Source organism: Furipterus horrens, unplaced genomic scaffold (assembly GCF_987537825.1).
Source record: "Furipterus horrens unplaced genomic scaffold, mFurHor1.1.pri manual_scaffold_2, whole genome shotgun sequence".
NCBI lineage: Eukaryota > Metazoa > Chordata > Mammalia > Chiroptera > Furipteridae > Furipterus > Furipterus horrens.
In genome coordinates this window covers 149,978,265-149,995,970 of record NW_028327172.1, presented here as the reverse complement: position 1 = coordinate 149,995,970, position 17,706 = coordinate 149,978,265, and the positions used below count along the sequence as shown (strand labels likewise).

The 17,706-nt window shown below is 41.9% G+C and overlaps 1 protein-coding gene across 18 annotated transcripts in view; it reads right to left on the bottom strand.

Moving 5' to 3' along the window:
- The window catches only part of KIAA1217 (KIAA1217 ortholog), a 312,344-nt gene that overhangs the window by 54,655 nt on the left and 239,983 nt on the right, over window positions 1-17,706 (bottom strand). For all 18 annotated transcript variants that reach the window (XM_090266607.1, XM_090266611.1, XM_090266612.1 and 15 more), the window contains one exon: window positions 16,053-16,879. In XM_090266607.1, coding sequence (XP_090122733.1) covers window positions 16,053-16,879 — 827 coding nt within the window. The remainder of the gene's footprint in view (window positions 1-16,052; window positions 16,880-17,706) is intronic.

Below are 17,706 nucleotides of genomic sequence, written 5' to 3'. Positions count from 1 at the left end.
AGAAACAATTTAAATATGAATAGTAGGATCTCTTTGCTCTGAGAGTGTGGGAAGGAGAAATCTCAAGCAGTGAGAGCAGAAGTGCATCCCCTTCTCCATGCAGTGACTTTTCATGTGTCTCCAGGTGTAGCAGTGAATGCTAAACCCCTGAGCTGCAAAGCATTTTCAGTCACACCTGTGTCCCTGGTCGCCTCTCTGCCACAACACAGAGCACGTGCCAAAGAAAAAAATTAGTAAGAAACGCCACTCAAGAAAGCAGGTTAGTAAATACCCAAAGGATAACCCAAGTTCATCAGACCCAAGTTGCTATGGTATCTCAGAAATAACGATGGTGGCTGATGTGCTGCTGCCATGTGGGAGAGAATCTCTCACAAATGGGCTCCTGGCAATGAATGAGTTCCATGGGGACCAGCTAAGCACCAGTTGGAAGTTGTCCAGTGCCCCACTCTTCCCATGGTAATGCTGGCAGGAATAAATTCATGGCCCTCAGAGTCGAGGTGCATTCAGGGCCACCTCAAGATATACTATTTGCTGCTCTTAGCCAATTCTGGGCAAACGCAAAGGATTTTCTCCTCTCCTCCCCTTCCTTCCCCTATTTTTCTTTCAAAAAGCAGCATGACATTTTTAGGGTCTAGACAGCTTTGGTTAGGAAGCAGCTTAATGGGTTCCATGAAGCTGCAGTGTGGGTTAGGAAGGCATGGTGACAATCTAACTACACACAGATGACAGTACTACTAAGAAAAATGTAAGGAATGGGCAAGTCTATGACTGTAGAGAGTAAGTGGGACTCTGAAATGGCAGAAGGGATTCCAATATTGGCTCTAGGCACAACCCTGATTAGGGTGTTCTTTCTGATCCCTCTCTGGCCAATAGCTTTCATTACCTTGTCTAAGAAAGGAGAGCAGTAGCATTAAAAACCAAAACAAAGCACCTGGATTGTTCCAGAATCGGGACATTGATCTGTAGCTGATTCATCATGGGGATTAGAATTGCATGTTTCAGCACAGGTTGGGTCATCTCCACACCAGCGTCCATAGGGTGGTATTTTCCTTGGCTCAGTGGGTACTTGGCTTTCTGATGCACTTCCCCAGACAATGGTTTTAGGGTGCAGAGAAAGACAACCCCCAAGTCGCACCCCACTCTCCTTACTCCTCAGTGATCATGCAACATAGTTGCAGAACTTCTGGGGTAAAAGTCTGGATGCTTTGAAGGAAAGGCCCTATATTCAGTCCAGGATCCACACCCTTGGTTCTCCTGTTTTGCACCCCTGAGGATGGAAGTACATGCTTCCTGGGTGGCCTCCTCCAGGCTATGTTACCGGTTGGGCCACCAGGAAGGAGACATGATCTCTCAGAGCCTTTTGAGAGTTCAGGCACTTGAGCTTGACAGTTGAGGGGGAGCGATTCTCTGCCATTGCCCAGGAAACAGTGGGTCCTGCACGTGGCCAGGGCAGTGAGCACACTGATTGCACACGCGTGTTCCACTATCTTGGCCGAAACCACTTTATGAAAATACAATTCTTTGACACATGGGAATGAGAAAACTTTTTCCCTCCTATTTAATCATCAAAGTATTTTTGGTTTCAGGATTCATTTGAGGGAGATTTATCTGATTTATAAATTCATAAATAGGATTGTCTTTCCATTTCATGGTTGGTAATCTGGAAACAATTTTATGGTTTAACTAAATTACAGCAACTGGAAACTTACGCAGTCTTAGCCCATGATGAAATGTTGTGAAGGATGTTTTAATGTGAAAGGAAAAGAAGCAAAATGCAGTGGAAGAAGAGAAATTATATTCGACCCTATCATTTTATTACAGGGGCAATTTTGTATAATAATAGCCAAAATATTAAAGATGCTTAAGCTAATTCTTGCCAATATCACTTGGTTTAAGGTATTACAGAACTGGCATAATTACTGTTGAAAAGATGGTTTAAAAGTAATTTCACAAACCACTTTCAATCATTCTATAAACCACATTTATGGTCTTAGTATATGTGGTTAACTAGTCATTTAGTGCCATAAGTCAGCCTGGATGAATGAATCTTTTTGGGACTCAAGCATAATATTAATAAAAAAATCAAGTCCAAGTCCAGGTAAAGTGCCGATCCCAGTATTTAAATTCCTGTTGCTACAATGGGCTTTTCTGCAAGTTCCTGTCTGTTTGTGAAGAAGACAAGCAAGACCTGGACTGCCTGCAGTCTGCTCCCTGTCTTCAGAGTAAAGGAAAAAAATGCATTAATGCATTTGAGCGAATAAGGTTTAGTCAGTAACTCCATTTACACAACTTTTTTGATTCAAGTTTTCACCTTCAACATTGGACTTGTCTTTGTTGTGACCAAGGCCTCATTAAGCCTGAATTAAGTCCTATCATTGCCTATCTGAGTAAATTAATGGCTATTAAAAAACAAGTCAAGGCTGTAACAAGTATGAGACTGGTAATTCCCCTATAATTAAGCCCTTAGGTTATGTTTTTAAATATCCAAAACAAGAGCTGGGGAGCTGGCTGAAACCAGCCAGCCAAGGTTGTAGGATGGGTTAGGCCCCCCATCCCAGGCACTCACCTTCCTAACGAGTCACTAACTTTGAAACCTAGTGGTGCAGGATGATCAGTAACAAGGGTTATAACCAGGGCTAGCGTTCTGTGAGTACTTTCTAGGTGGTCTATCAATTCATGTCTAGTTCTAATAGTTTGTGCCCCCCCACACTCATTTCCTGTCATCTCTCTCCCCACCAGATAGTGATAAATGGTCAACCAGACACCAACAATCGTTTCTGAGCACTGAAGTTTTGTTAGGCACAGTGCAAGCTGCTGTGGACACAGCAGTGAAAAGGTATCATTCTTAAGCAGTACCTTCCTTTTACAAAGTAACTTTCTTTTTTTCTAGGAGAAATCTAAGTGAACTAAAACCTTGAGTCCTGGCAGTGCCAAAGGCATTTTCCAGAACTAAACAGTGAACAGCTTAAAGCTAGGTTATGCCCTTGTTTGCTCATGCCCTGACTCTGGTATGAGGGAAAAAAACCAAAGTAATTAAAGACACTGTTTTCAGATGAGTTCAACAGAAGACTGGAATTCAAATTATCTGAACTTGTGGTAAAGCTTCAAATAGGATGCTGAGCAGCAAACTTTCTGTTTCTGCTTCGCTTTAATCTGTTGGTAAAAGAACTACAGTATTCCCTCACTCATCCTGGGTATTACGTTCTAGAATCCCTGCGATAGGTGAAAATCCACAAAGTAGGAACCTTACATTTATTTTAGTATTTATATACACTTTACGGCTTTATAAACCCTTCCCACACACTTATAAACCATTCCCAGTCCCTTATTAACCTTTCCCACTCCCTTATTAACCTTTTCCACACTTTTATAAACACTAGTTATGTTCTTAAACATATTCTATACTCTTAAACCTATGTAACTTTAACAACATACATATACAGCACCGCAAAATTCCGCAATATAGTGAAAAATCCGTGATAAATGATTAAATATATTTTTTAAAATCTTGTGATACAGTGAGGCTGTGATAAGTGAACCGCAATATAGAGAGGGACTACTGTATATAACTAGAGACATTATTCCAAAATCCCCTAACAAATGTAACTTCTCAATGAACCATCCAGATTTGAGGCGATACTGACGGAGCTGGTGGTGACTGCAATGGACTACAATGTCTGTGTGCATTAATACTGTCCTCCTACCCCTGTATGCACTACAGACAATAGCCATTTCTTGCACTTTTCTCGCATTTTCAGTCCTTAGAAGAGGACTGCGTACACAGAGGGTCATTAAGAAGTACTGTTTATAACCCTGACCTGGAAGGCGGCTGGCTGTTTGTCCCCCTGCCCACTGCTCACGGAAGAAGACTGGGTATGTTTTATGTTCCCTATTGGCCCATCATTCCATTGTCCATACAATCTCTCAACATCTCCCCCACTTCTGAATTGAGTTACTCGTCTGTAAGTTCCCTAGTGCCATTAGAGACTGAGGCTAAGATCATCTGTACCCTTTCATCCCCAATTACTATGTACAGACGTGAAAGCTGGACAATGAAGAAGACTGACAGAAAAAAAGAAAATGATTCGTTTGAAATACAGAATTGGAGGAGAGCTCTGCAGATCTCCAGGATCACTAGAAAGACAAACAAGTGGGTCCTAGAGCAAATGGAGCCTGAAACGTCGCCGGAGGCAAAAATGACAAAACCGAAGCTGTTCCACTTCGGGCGCATCATAGGAAGGCAGAGTTCTCTGGAAAAGGCGCTAGTACTGGGAAACACAGAAGACAGCAGAACAGGAGGAAGAGCAAATATGAGATGAACTGACTGCATAGAAGAAGCCACAGGCATGTGTCTACAGGAGTGAGCAGGGCTGTGAGGACAGGACCCTGTGGACCTCACTCATTCATAGAGCAGCTAGGAGTCAGAGCTGACTCAATGGCACGTGGCACACACCAGTTCCCTACCAGGATCTAGAAAATCCCCTCACTTCCTTGAATGACTTCAGCCTGGGAAGACGGCATCCTGTTGGTCACATGCCATTGCAAAAGTCTGGCATTATAGCTCCTCAAACTCTTCTTCACAGACGTACTCTGACCTTAAATTCTTCCTTGGTATAGCTTTCCTGTCCAGATCAGAAGCTCCCAAATCCTCTTTAAGTGTAGCAATTTTCAGTTGATTTTGGCTCCCTTATTCACACAAACTAGCTCTTTACCTGAACCCTTACCTCCTTCATTCTCAGCCACCAAGACTGTCTGGAAAATTGATTTAATATTCCTGCCCCTCACTCAGGCAGGTCACACACACTCTCTCCACCATCCTGATTGGATTCTCTGGCGGCTGGCCTCTCCCTCAGCCTTGCTGCGCCTGTGCTGGCTGATCTCGCTTTCTGACTGACTGAGGACAGAAATAACTGAGAAGAAAGGCCCCTGTGTGTCCATCTGTTTCTTTCCCCATCAATTCTTCTTGGTGGTACTTCAAGGAGACAGAGTGTGGAATCCTCTCCTCAGGCATCCAGGTTTTCCCCAAGTCAGGAAAGACAACGGCCAGAGCGAAAGTGTTTGCCTGGAATGCTCTGCACTTTACTTATGACCCAGGAAGATACACATTGGATGACAACTGAAAAGAAACAGGCAAGCCCTGGCTGGTGTGGCTCAGTGGGTCAAGTGCTGGCCTGAGAACCAAAAGGTCGCTGGTTCGATTCCCAATCAGGGCACCTGCCTGGATCTGGATTGTGGGTGAGAAGCAGCCGATGGATGTTTCTCTATCTCTCTTTCTCCCTCCCTTCCCCCCTCACTAAAAGAATTAATAAAATCTTAAAAAATAGAAAGGAGTAGGCAAAAAATGGAGCCCCATTTATGAGGATCTGGAGGAAAAAAGCTATTTCTAACCTTCATAAATTTACCAAGGCACTGAGAGAAGGAGAGTTTATAATGAGAGGTGAGAAGGAATGTTGTGGGATAGTGGTAATCCCGGTAATAAATAGTTCTTCACATATTATAACTGCGGCTATTTACCCTGACTGCCAGGTGATGTCTGATTACCTATAATTTCAACTCAACAATTGCTGTTGAGTGTGATAGCCCTGGGGGTAAAAGCTTCTTGATCTAGGCTTCACACAACCCAGCTAGGTGGGCACTGGTGGCTGGATTCTGCAGGGTGCGTGTATGCTTCGTGGTTGGTCAGATGGTCCTGGATGACAGAGTCCGAGGGGTCGCCTAGGGGACAGCTACTCCCTCTGAGAGGAAGCATGTGAAGGGAGCCACGAAGAATAGTAGGATTTAGCCAGAGAGAGAAGATGAAGATGAAGAGAGTGGAGCAGAGTGTTCTATGTAAGGAGAGTTCCAGGCAAAACAGAAGCATTAGACTAATAAAATTTAATGGAAGCAAAAATAGTGGACTAGGAATTAACCGAGATTTTTGCTCTTACTCCAGAGGTGGACAGGACAGGGTGGGGGGACCTGGTGGGAGGCCACTGAGGCAGATAGGGCGAGAGTGGGTGGTAGTGGCTTGGACCAGAGTAGTGGCATGAGGCAGAGAACATGGGCTGGAGCCAGGGAGTCTTTGGATATAGAGCTCTCTCTAGTTGCCCAAATGTGGAGTGTCAGTAAGCACCATGACACCAAGGCTTTTGGCCTAAGCAATGGATAAAATTATCATACATGATAAGGGAAAACAAGCATTCATTTCTGGACATGCTGATTTTGACCTGAGCAATAGACATCCAGGGGGAGATGCAAATCTCCACTCATAAATCACTCAATATTTCTGAGTCTGAGTTTCCTCAACTGTCAAACTAGGGTAACAACTGCCTTCCCTGTCCCACAGGGGTGTCATCCTACAGAGATGTGGAAAATAAGGGCAAGCCAGAAAATGTATGTGCAAGCACTTTATAATCTGAAATATGTATGGATATGGAAGGCTTCCTTTTATTGCTTCAACTTCATTCATTCAACAAACACTTTTCTGGCATGAGCTGTGTGCCAGGCATAGAGTCAAATGCTGGGGCTATGACTGTGAATCAAACAAATGGCTTCTTACCCTCACAGAACTTATATTTTAGGGGTGAGGGTAATGGTACAACAAGCTAATTAAGTAGAGAAATATATATATATATATATATATGTAAATACAAAAATATATACTTACATATATACATATATTATTTATTTAATCATACTATTTTGTGTTTATGTGCGTGTGTATATATGATGGTCGGTCGGGAAAGGCCTCCCTGAGCAGGTAGCATTGGCATGAAGCCTGGCCTTTGGCAAGGAGCCAGCCAGCTAGGCAGACAGACTGCTGGAAGAGAAGAGCAAATGCAAAGTCCCAGAGGTCAGAAAGTCCCAAGTTCAAACACAGGAAGCCGGTGGATGTGGAGTGCAGCTGGTGACAGGGAGTGGAAAAGGCTGAATGAACTCTGACTGCAGAGGAAATAGGGCCTCTAAGGTCCCCCCCCCCCCGTCTTGTTAAATAGAGGCGCCCATTCCTTAATTCTCAACACCTAGAGAACACCATGTCTGAAATCCTGCCAGACTTAGTCTTCCAGAATCACACAATTTTCTAGTTGGAGGGAACTTATTTAGACCCCATAGTTTTTTTCCCATTCTAATTCAGAGATCTTGATTGAAGCAGAAAAAAAACCAAAAAACAAAAAACAAACAAAAAAATGAAACCAGGCATGTCAGGCCCAGCAGACTGGGCAAAGCTGAGCCACGCCCAGGCCTGTGCTCCCAACACGCACAATCACTGATTTCCGGCATTCTGACAGCGTCCTGCCCAGCACAGCAAATGCTCCTGGGAACGCTCCAGGTAGCCTCTATTTCACAACTCACTTTCTGGAAGGCTGTCCTGGTTGGGACCAGATGTAGTCCTAAGTCAGGCACAGGGACACAGAGTTTCTCAGATCCCAATGGCCAACACGTTACTGCTCCTTTATGCAAGGGACTAGGGCTTCATAATTTTATGTCAATTAAGACTCTTATTTTTAGAGACCTTTCCAGTTCACAAAAGGATCTTATACTAATTTTCATTTAAACTGCACAGAGCCCTTAAGAGGTCATGGTTCCTGTCACGGTCAGGCAAAGGCCCCGAGGCTCAGGGAGTAGGGTTCCTCTAGGAAACACGGCTAGTTTATCTGCAGACACCTGCACACCCAGTGCTTCCTGCAGGGCTCTGAGCTGCCTGCTTAGTGATTCACCAGCTGGGGTGAGGCCCTCCACTTCCTGGGTGATGAGAGCCTTCACTCCCCAGGGGATGCCTATGCCCTGCTTGATGAAATCACTTACTTTGCATTTTCTTTCTCTCCCCTAAGGGTAATTTTTAATATTCATGCTCTGCAAGTGACAGCTCATTTTTTTGTACAGGTACAAACCAGTAATGAATAGCTGTTTGTTCAGGTTCTGGCAACCTGAACACAGACTGGCCTGTAATTTACCTTCCAACAAGAGACGGTGTCAGAAGCTGTGGAACGACTATCTCCTGAGGGGTCCAAAGGGAGCCTTGGAACTAAGCTCCCCTTTCTCCCTCCTGCTTTGGATCTGCAAAGCCACAGCATGGACTCAAAAGAAGATAATGACTCTTAAGGAAAAAGAAGGAAAACATTTCCTATACTTGGCGTCTCTCTTGTATGTTTTAATTTTGTCTTCTTAGATACCTGTGCTTGTTGGAGGAGTTAGGATACACTGCCTTTATTAAGAAGACAAAAAAATTATTGAGACAGCATGAGAGTGAAAACATCATTTGACCAGTAGCTGCAGTCATTGGACCATTGGGAAGTCTCCTGTTTCCCCTTCTGTAAAGCCACTGATTAGGAGAGTGTCCTGTAAGATCCCTTCAGCTCTGAAGATGGACAGGAGGAAAGAGGAGGTATTTCCTGGCAGCGCAAGTTGGTCCTACAAGAGTGTTGTGGGCAACACAGACGTCTTAAGACCTGCAGTTTTCGAAAGTTCAAATTCATGCTTAGACTGGCTATATTTTTGAATCATTTCCTTCATGAAAAATAAAGTCCAAAATTGAAAACAAGTGCGACCTCCATGGTCTTCACCAGAGAGAAAGACAACTACCTAGTCATAAAAGAGGCTAAGGTGTAGCCTGGACATCATGAGAGCCCAGGATTATCCGGCTGCCGGGCTGTTGGACTATTTAGAGGAGCCCCATCTTCAGGCTGGGTCGAACCCACAATGAGTCTGCACTGAGTCTTTCAAGGAGGCTGAAGCTGCACCTAAACATTTATTTGTTTTCTCTTTGAAGAAAGAAGTTCCAGTCGGCAAGGAAAGGGGCTTATCTGAGTCTCACAGTATTTAGGTTCCTCAAGCTTAGCTTCTGGTTTCAGACCTAAGGCATCTGATTGACAGCATCTCATGAATATTCAAAGGACATATTTAAATTTCATCTAATTAGTGACAGATGACAGCTTTTCTTTTGAGAAATTGGTTTGAAGTAACACAGACCTTGTGACAGTCATTCCACTGGTATTTTTGATAGAATAGTCCTTGTGTAAGAGGAGGGCTATCTTCAAAATTTGTCAGGTAGTTAAGTATCATGTTTATCATATAGCTGTTGCCTGAACTCAGCAATTAAGAAATGACTAGCAAATATTACTTAACTATGAAGTTTATATTCCTGTGACTGAAGCAATAATTCAATTTATCAGCCCTTACTTGACTTCTGAGACTTGCAAAACATCATATCCAGATGTCATTTTTATAGGGACCATAATTGTAGAAATACAGCAAATTTTGGATGAAGATCAGTCTGACTTCCCAAATGGTAACTTTCATTCTATTGTAAATATCCCTTACATTTTAGTTCATCTTGACATTCTCATGAAGGCTCCCAGACTAATATAAGTTCAGGAAAGCGCTCCCTTGTCTGAATTCATAGCAATAATTGTCTGTATCACTTGTTTGGAATTAATTATGTACAAGCAGTCCCCAAATTAGGCTTATAATTAAAAGTTTACTTGTACTTCAATTGTTTAGAACTTGAAGTAAATGGTGGTTGAATTTCCAGCTGGTCCATGAAAGCATCTATAGCCTACAATATATTATTAGAGTTATCATTATTCCTCATTGTTTTCAAGGAAAATGTGGCCTGACTTGGAGGTGCTGGGAACAGAACTCCTCCAGAAGGAGGCTCCTGGCTCTGGGAGAACCATTCTTTCCCCATAGTGACTTGGCATGGCCTCCTCCCTTCTCCATGTGTTACTAGGAGACATTGCCACTGTCAAAGTGACAAGAAGAGAATCCCTGAGCATTACCCATGAATGAAATCCTATTCTTGTGGTTGTTCCTGCAAAACAGTTTTTATAGTAGGCATTCAGGGTCCAGAAACTTCCTATACTTAATTGTGGCATTGCTTATATGTTTATATTACAATTTTAATGTTTTATGACAGTCTTCAGTTTATCTTCCTTGGGCAGGGGACCACATAGAAGTTTCTTTGTGTCCTGCAAAGCATCCAGCTCACAGCTAAGCTCAATAAACGTTTATTGATCCATAGTTACAGCTACATGGAAAGCCAATTCAGACAAGAGCTGAATCAGTCAGGCATTATTAGGCATCAAGACAGATAACCTCATAATCTCAACTGCACCTTGTTAGACATATTCATCCTCAGTCACATGGTTTCGGTGCCCTTTTAAAAGGATGCCCTAATCCTGGCTTGTCTTTTTGCTCCTGGGCCCTTGACTACTCTCCTGAAATGGACTTAAATGTGGCTTTGATATTACACATTCTAATTTGGATCCTGAAGCCCAGTTGATTCCACTGTCTGTTCACACTTAGTTTTCTGTTTCCTATAACCTGCTCCCCTGCTTTATGTCTTTCTTGGTATTATACTCACAAATAGTCCCTTGTCCTAGCCAGCTTTGTATATCCAGCTCTTGTTAGTAGGATGCTTTTCTCAAAGTAGGCGCTTTTTGAGCACTTACAATATGGCAGGCATGGCACACGGCACTTAACTGTAATGTGTTCTTTCATCCAGTGAAGCTGTGTTATTATCACCCTTATTTTACAAATGAGCAAACGGAGGCAGAACAAGATTCAGTAATGTGTCAATGATCCCAATTGCTAGCAAGTAAGTATTAGAACTGGGATTTGAACTCAAGCAATCTGGCTTTGGAATCCACATTCACAAACACTGCTTGTTACTGCCTCTCAATAAATGGTTGACAGCAGATTGAATGAAATGAAGGTAACAGTAGCAAGTTAGGACAATAATGTAGTTGCTTTACCAACAGGTAAGAACAGAACTGTAACAACTGTCAAGATCTGTGTTTTATGACTCCATTTACACGCCTTAAGTGCGAGGCATTCTTTCATTTCTACACTGCATTAAGTAGAAAAAGTCCAAATTTCCTTCAGAGCAGTGCTGCACAACCAGGGGCATTTTATGCTCCAGGGGGCATTTCATGTCTGGAGACATTTATGATGGTCATGACTGGGGCAAGGCTGGTTGGGGGGTTAGTCTGCTATTGGCATCTAATAGGGTAGAGACTGAGGATGCTGTTAAATATCCCATAATGCACAAGAGAACGCCCCCCCCAATTATCAGGCCCCAAATATCAATAGTGAACAAATTTAAGGAAATTTTGCTTTAGAAAGATGCCAAGTCTAACTATTTAGGATATATCTGATGTGGTTCACTTCTGACAATATACTCTGGAAAAGGAAAAAAAAAATTCAATTATTCTATTTGAATCATTCAGACTCACCTCTCTAGCAAGGACAAAGCATTGTTTAGATAATCTTCAACAACCTGTCGGTCACCGTGAACATGGTTAAATGACATAAATCTGAGTTTAGACTTTCACTCAACCAACCGCCAATGAAGGATGTATCCCACCCCTCAAAGCTACCAACAGAGAAACATTTAATCCTCATAAAATGAGAAAATGATGTAAAATTATTAAGAACAGATACAAACTACCAGTTAGCATGCAGGCTTCCTCTAGTACACATAATTTTTCTTTTCCCTTCTTTCTAATTGGCTCAAGACCAGAGATGCTGTTTCTTTAAATCTGCAATACTCTAGAAATCCCAGCGGGATCTCATGTGCATTCTCTTTCTCTAGATATACATGCTCAGACAGGGCAAGAATTTGCTCCTCTGTGGACTCTTGACCAGTTAGTTGCATTTAGCTACTGAAGATGAAGGAAAGTAAAAAAATTATCTGAGTTCAAGTGTACTATGTTTTGAAAGATATTACATTAGGAGGAATCTGTTATACACTTGGAAGGAGAGTTATTAATCACTTTGAAGTGAGCACGCTTCAATTTTGAGTGTTATTTCAATAAAGATACTGCATATTATATGATCCAAACTATAAATAGAAAATAACAAAACATAAATCATAAATGTGTTAGAATTTTATGAATAGAAATAATGGTGCTATTTAATGAAGTAATTTTATAACTGAGGTTAGAGGGAACCTCATGCACTCAGTCACCTGTCACGCGCCGTCTCCGTCAGCGCTCCTTAACAGTCACAGGGACCCACACTCTTCTCGGAGTCCCAGCTGAAGGGAAATCGTCTGAGTAAAGTCACTTCATCCCTCAAGATGGTTTTTTTCTTTCTAGATGCTCAGACACAAGAACTGCTATCCCGAAAGTCAAAGCAGTTGTACTCTTCCCTTCTACCCCAAAGTCCAGGGTCATCTTGGGAGGAGAGCCCTACCAACATATCTGTTCTCCTAGATACACTATCTTTTGAAGGTCTTCTATATATAATTTTTCATTGCTCAATATTTTGTGGAAGCACCTTTATAAGAAAAGAGATGCCAAACTCATTAAGTCAAGGCACATGACTAAATATAAGAATCAAGATGAAACTGCTTTGAACTCATTTTCACGTCAATGGATCTGTTATGAAATCATGTGTCCTCAAAAGAAAAAACAAAAAACAAACCAAAAAAAGCTACCTTTGGAAGTTTCCTGAGTACAGATGGGAAAGAAAGGCTTTTTCTCTGTGATTTCAAACATCCTGCAGTTATTTGGGCTATTTCATAGAAGTGCTCTTCTGAACAGCATCTGAATCCAGCCATGTCCAAAGGAAAGCATTGCTGCAGATCGCTCAGTCTCCCTCCTGTGTTTTTGTAGCTTCACATCTTAGATGTAAAATTTCACTTCAGAGTTTTATATAAAAAGTACTCTCAGATTTATTTGCTTTCTAACATCATGAATCAGCAACAGAAGTTGGTTTGGCACCTCATAGGACCCTATACTCATGAAGTTAAGATGTTTAGGGGATGAAGACTCTTTAAAAATACACAGATTAAATATATCTAAAATAACATCATGATATAGGTGAAACAATGAACTATAATTTTGTGCTTCACAAGTTTTTTTGTGCTTGTTTTTAAAAATTTTCATTGACATAGTATTCACATTCATTTTTTTAAAAAATAAAATCTATCAAGAGCGTTCTTTATATTCTCTCTGTATTTCTGCATAATTGTGCTAATGTATTAGCTAAGGCAGTTATATTTTAAATGGCACATATGTATATATTTAGCAATGTAATTAAGCAAATCCTACCACATTTATGATTGTAAATATGTAAATATCCTTTAGGAGCACTCGCTTAGCATCTAATCCTGAAACAATTTTTGGAAAATTCTGTTGAAATGCTCAGAATTTACTCCTGAATTCACTTCTCTTCGGGATGAAGGTGGGGCTCATAGTTCTTACTCACCAGGCAGAATATTGCACATTGGTAAAAGGTATGGATTCTTTAATGGATCTGGACATTCTATGTCACTTCGTGGCTTTGTGACCTTGGACGAGTCACTTAACTTCTCTAAGCTCAGTTTCTGATTTGTGAAATTGGATGATGACAGTCTGTACCTCCTGGGGTCATGATGATTATATCCCATGATGTGTAGAAACTACTTAACACAGTATTTGGCCCATTAAAGGGTCTCGGTAATAATTCTTCTTTTTAAAATAGTAGTACTTATAAATGTAGCGCCTAGCAGTACTACATTTCAGTCCAGTCATTAAGTCTGTAAAAGAGGTCAGAATTATAGTGGATGAGGAAGTATGACTATCTAGGTAACTATGGGGTGATAGGTGGCAGTGCTGGTAGCAGAACTTCCAGGCTCAAATTCTTTTTACTAGAGAATCATTGTATACACACTTTATCCATGTGCCTGTGTTGAGTCAGTGATGATATTTAGGTGTTTTAGTAATGGGAGCTTTAAGTCTCGAAGTGTGTGTGTGTGTGTGTGTGTGTGCGCGCACACCTACCTATAGGAGAAAGGAATCTAGTCTGCTCATGTACATACAAGCACTCTAATTTGACCCTCTGGAGATAAGCCAATTAACAGGTGAGGAATCACCTAGGTGAGATGTGTGAGATAAAATTCTTGCTCTGCCATTTCACATTTCAGGGAATGAAAAAAATGCAAAAATGTAAAATTATGTTCATAATTACAATCATATGACAGAATATGGTAGCAAAAATGACAGTATATTTTAGGTGTACATTAATCTTTTCAGTCAACTTTTCTAATACTTGTTATTCTAGACGATAATTTAGAATTTCTAAAAAGGATTTCTAACAGAAACCTAAAGAGGACGCAGAGGCCCTGAAAGACTACTGATGCTACTTAAGGCTAAAACTATTCAAGACTTCGATCCAATATAGAGAAGACTCCACATATCAGCAGAGGGCTCCTTAATTTTGTTCCCTCTCATAACTAAATCCTATAAAAAACTGGATTCGATGATGTTCATTAAGTTATATACATGTGGTAACTGCAGGCATGGCACTGAGCTAGGCGCTGGGGAAGAAGTCAGACACCATCATTGACCAAACCACGCCTCCAGCCCAGCAGCGTGGTAACAGCTTAAAACGATCCACAGTGGTATCAAGCTCTCAGTCCTCTTCCACCTACAAGGAGGGCCAGCATGGGGATGGATGGGGATGGTGGGGATTCTGGCCTTCACAATATACTCTAGAAATAAATAGTTTTAATTGTTTCCTAAATTCTTAGGACTCTTAAGTCCCATCCTCTAAGTGACCCATTTTTCCCGACCAGCCCCTTACAGCCCACTGCAGAGGACGCATAACCCTTTCTCTGAGGAACAGGGCACAAGCTTCTGAGACTCAGGCACATCTTGGTAGATTTCCCTGCAGTTGTGACATTGGTCTGTTCCAATAAGCTTCAGTATTTATCCCACACCCTCAGCTGTCCACGGTCACAAGAAGTATCCCTTTCTTGGGTTCTTAGAATTTCACTTCCTGAGACCTTTGGAAAGGAGGAAATAGACATTCTTTTCCAATCATTAATTTTTCTTAGTCCTACATAATCAAGCCAGTCACCACTGCTGTTTTTTTGTTTTTTGTTTTTCCAGTTGTGTGGGAGGATTAAAATTGTTAGTGCATTAATGATCCCCAGACTTCCATGCTCATTCTCTTTCCATCCTCCAGGAATCTGTCTGCTGTGACTGAACAGATAAGGATGATACAATTTGCATGATACAATTCTGCTAATTAGGACATGGCTTTCTGATTTGTGTGGGAAAAAGTAAAATAGATAATTCATATTCCATTCACAATTTTTGCATTCTTTTTATAAGGTTATGTAATAGCAGTAAGTGATACTACCATTTTTAGTGAGGAGTGAGAAAGACTGGTTCTTATAAGGTACTGAATAATTAAATATCTAGATCTTATTTTTCATACTTCTGAATTTTTATATGACAATGGTAAAAGGCTTAATCTTTTTTTGACTCAATTTCTTTGACTAGATTTTTTTTGTGATTGTAATTATTATGTTGATTTCCTTTAACCAATTCAGGCAAGAGAAATTCCCTCTATCAAAATTAGCTTTTCTATTACTATTGAACTTTGGAGGGCTTTTAAGATGTAGTAGGAAGGTTCTGGACTGGCAAATTAAAAAATATGCATATTAAAAAAGAAATTAAAATGCCCAGTGTGTGCCATTCACTAGATAATTTTGCTGACCTCAGTATCACCCTGGAATGAGTATTAAATCTAAACCATCCTATTTTTATGCAAATTTATGTTTTTATCACTTTAGATGACCGCCAGTAGTAACACATTCTTTCCATTTCCCAAAACCAGATAAGAAAACAAAGTTTCACCACACAAGGAAAAACACAAATCATCCTTTCAAACAGCTACATCTTGAACCGCTCACTCCTTGTTTTCTGTGACAGATCAATATAAGCTCTTGACTTATTTGTCTGAATGGTTTCTGCTAATCACAATTTTCTTCTGAATTATTCAGATGTAGGTAATGGTAACACTGTTTGACTTAGGCTCAGGGAGCTTGTGCTGACCACTCTTGGTGTGACTACCCTCCTTTAGCACGGCCATGGGCTGCCTCTCTTGACCCCCTCACCAATTCAGAAACTGCAGACAAGGATGGCCTTTGATCCTCTCTGTGCCTTCTGCAGCATCCTTCGCAAGGCACACTGCACAAGGCTGGGGCTCAACTGCTATCTGCTCTCCCGGTTTGACCTCTGAAGAGCAACTCTGAACAACACCTGGGCACACACCACCCTCGGCCACCCTCACCACGTTACCTGGTCTCTCTGTCTTTGGGTATCGTAGCAGTGCTGTAAGCAAACATTTGCTTCTCCACTAGAGGAGGGCCAAGGTCCACAATGCCGGATAGTCCTGGAGTCCGTGGTTTTTCAATATACACCAAGGTGCCTGGCTCCTTTTTGAAGGTCTGGCGGCTGGGTGAGACCCGGTCTGGCTGCATGGTGTGAGGGGGCCCGTGTGCGTTATGATGAGTGTGCATGTCCATTCTCATGTCACTGACTCGGTGAGGAGAGGTGGGGGGTGTTTTGGAGCCCAGTGTAGGCAAGTGGCTCTCTGGATATTTCCTTGATTTCTGTCTGTACAAGGACTGCTCCATATGCATTTCTGCTTGCAAAGAAGGGTTGCAGTACGCACTCGCTGACCGGATTGCTGTGCGGTGATATGCAATGATGTGATCAGGGACATCCAGTGGGTGCCCGCCATGGGAAGAGGCTATGCTCATCCGTCCCTCGTGATACAAGTAAGGATCCACATAGAAACCCTCATTTCGGTACATTGCAATGTTCTTGCCACTCATGTCTTCATCTGGCTTTACATCTCTTCTTTCCAAAATGGCGCTTGGGCTGGGTGAGATGGACCTGGAGACTGGCAGGCTGGAGAGTCTGTCCCTGGGGATGGTGGCGTTGCCAGGAACAAGCACGGGGCGGGTGCCCCCATAAGGAATTCTGGATGGAGATGGTGGCATGGAATGGGGAACCGGAGTGGATGGTGGAGAATTTGGAATGGCATGGGGTAGATGAGCTGTGGATCCAGGTCGAGAGGCACCAGGGCCATCTCCTCTTGCATAAACAATTTCTCTCTGCATCTGAAAATAAAACAAGACGTTAGAGAATCTACTTTGATATTTACATTTTTAGAGAAGACTCACTGTGACAGTGTGGCTTCCCTGATGTGGTAGGCTGAATAAGGGCCCTTGTAAGATGTCCACACCCTAATCCCTGGATCCTGTAACCATGGTCCCTTACATGGCACAGGGACTTTGCAGATGTACTCCTTTACAAATGTTGAGAGGGGGAGATTATCCTGGGAGGATTAATGCAATCATGAGGGTCCTTATATGTGACAGGGAAGCAGAAGAAGGTGTGATGACAGAAGCAGGGTCAGAGAGACACTAGAGGATGTTACACCACTGGCTTTGAAGATGGAGGAGGGGCCGTGTGCCAAAGAATGCAGGCAGTGTCTAGAAGCTGGAAAAGGCAAGGAAATGGATCCTCCCCTTGAGCCTCAGAAGAAGTGTGGCACTGCCAACACCTTGATATTGGCCTGTGAAACCCATTCTGGACTTCTGATCTCCACGACTGTAAGATAATGCATTTATGGTGTTTTAAGCCACTAAGTTGGTAGTAATTTGCTACAGGAGCCACAGGAACCAAACGTACCTGATAAAGAACTCACCATTGTGGAAAAAATAGTGCAATGGTTTAAATTTTGAAGTCATAGCTTCTCAGAGACACTTAATAAATGTATATAAAAAGTGCTAAAATTATGTTTTCTAAAACTTGTTCTGGGCACATTTTCTAGGATTAGCCCTAGAAAATAGTTAGTAAGCATCTTTCCCATCTTGCCAAGCTGGCAGAGTCTAGGGACATGACCAGAAAGGAAAAAGACATGCATGTGGAAACCTGAAGGGAA